General features: G+C 57.4%; 1 protein-coding gene across 1 annotated transcript; it reads left to right on the top strand.

Annotated features, from left to right (window-relative positions):
• Window positions 1-304: 304 nt before the first annotated feature.
• HMX3 (H6 family homeobox 3) lies at window positions 305-2036 on the top strand. The gene is made up of 2 exons (XM_041461438.1): window positions 305-620; window positions 831-2036. Exons 1-2 carry the CDS (start codon window positions 305-307, stop codon window positions 1436-1438), a joined length of 924 nt encoding a protein of 307 aa, XP_041317372.1. The 3' UTR covers window positions 1439-2036.
• Window positions 2037-4972: the final 2936 nt, after the last annotated feature.

Here is a 4972-nt window from a genome sequence, read left to right as displayed (position 1 = left end):
CGGCGGCGCGTCCGGGGCGGGGGGGCCGGGGCCGCGGCGGCTGCGAGCAGGGGCTGCGCGGAGCCCTCTCCTCCCGCCTGATCCCATTCGCCTTTGTGCGTGCCCAATCGCCGCGTGCTCCCGGCGCGGAACGGGGATGACATTTTGATTTCATCATTAGCATCCGGCGTCAGGTTGACGCAGCAGCAGCGGCGGCGGGAGGCGGCGGCCGCGCCTGTCCCCCGCGCCGCCGGGAGCCGCCACCTGCGCGCCGGGCGCGGGCTGCGGGGCCAGCGGCGGCCAGGAGCCGGGCGGGCAGCGGAGGATGCCGGAGACCGGGCAGGAGCCACCCAGCGCCCCTCCGCCTCCCCCCAAGGAGTCCTTCTACATCAAGAACCTGCTCAACGGCGGTCCCCCCAAGGCGCCCCCCAAGCAGCCGCGGGCGCTGTTCGCCCCCTCGGGCAAGGCGGCGGTGGACGGCGCCGGCTTCGCCCTCTCGCAGGTGGGCGACCTCGCCTTTCCCCGCTTCGAGATCCCGGCGCCGCGCTTCGCCCTGAGCGCGCACTGCCTGGAGCGCGCCCAGACCTGGTGGTACCCCTACGCCCTGACGCCGGCCGGAGCCCACCTGCCCCGCACGGAAGGTACCGCTCCCCAAAACTTCCATCTCTCCTTCCTTCCCTCCGTCCCTCCCCGGCGGGGCGGCGGCCGTGGGCACCGGGGGCGGCGGGGAGGGGGGTGAAGCCGGCGCTGGGGGGGCGCGGGGATCCGTCCCGTCGGGCCTGGGCGGTGAAGGTGTCTCTTTGTGTCCCTCATCTCCCCCCTTCACGCCCCGCTTCGTCCTTCCCATCCAGCCGCAGAGAAATCCCTGCTGAGGGACTCGTCCCCCGCCTCGGGCACCGACCGGGACTCCCCGGAGCCGCTGCTGAAGGCGGAGGGGGAGCAGAAGGAGCTGGACTCCAAGAGCCCCGACGAGATCGTCCTGGAAGAGAGCGACTCGGAGGAGGCGAAGAAGGAGGGAGGCGCGGAGGACTGGAAGAAGCGGGAGGAGAGCCCGGAGAAGAAGCCGTGCCGCAAGAAGAAGACGCGCACGGTGTTCAGCCGCTCGCAGGTTTTCCAGCTGGAGTCCACCTTCGACATGAAGCGCTACCTGAGCAGCTCGGAGCGCGCCGGCCTGGCCGCCTCGCTGCACCTGACAGAGACCCAGGTGAAGATTTGGTTCCAGAACCGCCGCAACAAGTGGAAGCGGCAGCTGGCGGCCGAGCTGGAGGCGGCCAACCTGAGCCACGCGGCCGCGCAGCGCATCGTCCGCGTCCCCATCCTCTACCACGAGAACTCGGGCGCGGAGGGGGGCGCGGGGGGCGGCGGAGCCCCCGGCACGCAGCCCCTGCTCACCTTCCCTCACCCCGTCTACTATTCCCACCCCGTGGTCACCTCGGTGCCGCTGCTGCGGCCCGTCTGAGCCCGGCCGGCGCTGCGCGGAGGGGCGCGGAGAGGCGCGCAAGTCACCCGGCCGCTTGTAAGTACTGCAGCCCCCCGTGCGAGGCACCCGGCCGGCGTCTGCGGAGCGGGGGGGACTGAGGGGACACGAGTGCGGGGCTGGGGGGACCCCTCGGTAGGTGGTGGTAGGAGGAAAGTCGCGGAAATTTAGGAGGGAAAAAAAAAAAAAAAGGAAATAAAAATGCGGGGGGAGGGAAACGAAAATGAGGAAAATGAAAGCGGGGACTTGTAGAGAACCCTGGAGCTGTCACACCTTTTGTAAACGTGGATGAAAACCGCGATGGTCTCTCACTCTCTCTGTGGCTTTAGTTTTATTTTTGTAAAAAATAGAAAAAAAAAGAAAAGAAAAAGAAAAAAGGGGGAAAAAAGGATAGTAATAAAATAAAATGAATGGTCCCAGGCCACTCCTCGAGATTTGCCAAACGCTAATGGGAAGCTGAATTTCTGTTCCTTTCGGACCTCTCCTTCTGCCTCCAAATAATTGTTCAGGCTCCTGATCCTGTCGTGACTCAAACTTCATCGACCACGGCTTTTCATTTAAGCAGACATTTGCCTCTTTGCTTGCCCACGTTTTGTACCTTTCGGTTTCTGCCATGAGACTTTCACGAGCAAGAAATACAGCCTCAAAGTGAACGGTTAAACACTCGCACGCTTTGAGGGACCCTTATTTATTATCGTTTACTTAGACATTTTTAATTCTTGTTTATAATTCTTGTTTTCCTAGTTGTCGGGTTGTTTTGGGTTTTTTTCCTTGTAAAGTTATTTCGGTATCTGGGGGGAGGGGGGGGGAAATCTGTGCCCTTTTGCTTTCTTTTGTAATACTAATTATTATTATTAATAATATTATTGTACTTTTGAACTGTGCAATATTGTACGACGATTCTTAAAGCACTGCTTTTATTTGAATGGTGAGGAAAGGGTTTTTTTAGCATTGTAAAATTGCGTTTCTTCATGTTGTGCAAAATAAAATAAAAAATAATTAAAAGCGAAGGAAAGTGAGAAGAGAGGAGCAGGGCATGGGAATTAGCATCGGCCCGGCTTATACGAATAAATAAGGGAGATTCGGTGAGCTGGGCGCTTTAAGTGAAGGACAATCAACTTTAGGGTAATTTTAATTTATTTGATATGATGTACAGTTTTCTTCTAAAGTCCATTGAGTATGTGGATTTTAATAGGCAGAAATCAAGTGAGGAGTGGACACCTCTAGTCTCTCTCTGTCTTAGTGTCTGCTCACCTGTTGTCTGACAATTGTTTGCTGTCTTCCCAAGGGTTTGGGTTGGTTGGTTTCTCTTCTTTGTTTGATTTTAAATTTTGTTTTCCAGTTTCGGTTGTACCCTCTGCCCTCTCGCTTTCTGTTAGGGATCGGTCCTATTTTTAAAACAGCCTATATTGTTATAAACTTAATGTTGTGGTGGAAAAAAAAAATCAATAAAACCCGTTCCTTATCATTTTTAAAGTGTGGTTTCGGGCGGAAAAAATAATAATAAAAAGAAGATAAATAAACAAAAAAAATTAAAAAAAAAAAAAAAGGTAGAAACAACAAAACAAACAACCCAAGGGTTGTCTGTGAGCTCCGGGGCTGCGGGCAGGGCACGGAGCCGATCCCGCCGGGGCTCCTTGGAGCGGGATCCAGAGGCTCCCTCCGCGGGAAGGGGCTGGATGGGCAGCGGGGTCCCGGTGCCCGGCTCACCCCGAGCCAGGGGTCGCAGCCTCCCGGGGAGCCCCGCGGAGGGAGGGGGGGTCCCTGCCCACGGGAGCGCCGCCTCCCTCCCCGAGGGCTTTCCCTGAGCTCCTGCCGCCCCTTCCCCTGCGCCCCCCGCTGCTGCCCCTGCCTCCCTTGGCCCCTCCTCGGGGGCTGCCGCAGGGTGTCCGAGCGCTGCGCCCACGGCCGCGGCCGTCACGCGTGTCCCAACCCCCGGCAGGGTTATTTGGAGATAGGATCGCTCTCCGCTTCCCGCAGATTGGCCCGAATCGACGTGTTGATAGCGCCGAGGGCAGGATTTGGGGCCAAAGAAATCAAAATAAAACTCAGCGTTGCGAAAAGATAATCCCGCGTTTTCTTTTCGTTTGGGATAAAAACCCTGGCAATGGGTCGTAAATGAAAAATAAACAGAGTTTCGGGGTCAAAATACGGTGCTGGCTGTGTCGCCTACAAACAGAGCGATGCCTTTGCTGTTTGCAGTACCAACTTTGGGACAAGTCGCTTGCAGCCCATTAAAAATATTGTTGTCATAGTAAATACGTCTTTCCATTTTACAGCGCGGCAGCACGATGTTATCAAACGGCAAGGAAAAAAAGCTCATTTCTTTCTGGTCAGTGCTCAGAAAACGATTCCGGACCCTCCTGGCCCTTTCCCAGCAGAGGAAGGAGCCGATGGACACCAGCGCGGCTCCGGCCGCGCAGCGCGGCCTTTGCGCGGGTGCGGGCGGCGGGCAGCGGCTCTCCGCGCCCGTCCCGGGACTGTCAGAGGCATTTCCCAGGGGAACGATGATCTTGGTGGGGTTGGTGGGGCTCGGCAGGATTTTTTTTTTTTTAATTAAGGGGGGAAAAAAAAAAAAAAAAAAGGAAACTAATAATTCTAAGCAGATCCCAGCTTTTCTGCTTCCCGCTGCCCTTGCACACCGCGGGATCGACAGCAGGCGGATGCTGTGAAACCTGGCGGTGAAGCTGGGCCGTGGGCCGAGGGTCTGTGAGCCCGGCTCGCTGCCCCCCGAGCCGCCCCTCTCCCGCAGCCGGAGTTTCCCCCAGCCCGGCCGGGAGGGATCGCTCGGAGCGGGATGCTCCTTTCCCGTCCGCATCCGCAGCGAGCCGAGCCCGGCGCTCAGGCTTTTCTCAAGCCTTCAGGAGGTGTCCCGAAACTCCATCCTATCCCTTAAGGATCCAGCGAAACGCGAAGGGAAGGGTTCAGCTTCTCCCTTCGAGGAGAAGGAGCGAGGGCTCCGCCAGCCCCGGCGGTCCCCGCTGCGCTGCGCCGCTCCCGGGCGGGGAGCGCCGGCCTGGAGCGGGACAGGAGCGGGACAGGCTGCCAAGGGATCCCCCAACCCCTCCTCCCGCACCTTTGTCCCTGCTTAAAGTTTCTGGAGATCGCGCACCACTCTGGGATGGAGTGAAAGCAATCGCTTTGAGTGATGGAAAGAAAATCATCTTTACAGAAACAAAAACTCTCTGTCGGGGAGGTGGGGGCGATTCAAAGAAAGTTGCTTCGATCTTCTGTTGGCAACTCCGCGACCACTCGTGTTTACTGCTGCAAGCGCACTCGGCAAATCTCTGCCTTTGTTTGCAATTCGAGAGATAACGCGGTTCTTCTCGGCCACTGTTTTGAGCACGGCTGAACAGAACTAGCTCCCCTGTTTGTGGTCGAAACACACATGTATTTCTTTTATTTGGTAGTAAATAGGGGGTTGCTGTGTATAGCAAACAGCGCGGGGAAAGATATAAAACTTCCCGGCCACCAGATTTGGGGATTCAGAGGAGTTTTGCCTTCCGGAGGGCTGCA

The sequence above is a fragment of the Pyrgilauda ruficollis genome, unplaced genomic scaffold (genome assembly GCF_017590135.1).
Source record: "Pyrgilauda ruficollis isolate IOZ18807 unplaced genomic scaffold, ASM1759013v1 scaffold15, whole genome shotgun sequence".
In the NCBI taxonomy this organism is placed as follows: Eukaryota; Metazoa; Chordata; class Aves; order Passeriformes; family Passeridae; genus Pyrgilauda; species Pyrgilauda ruficollis.
This window is presented reverse-complemented; position numbering and strand designations above follow the sequence as displayed.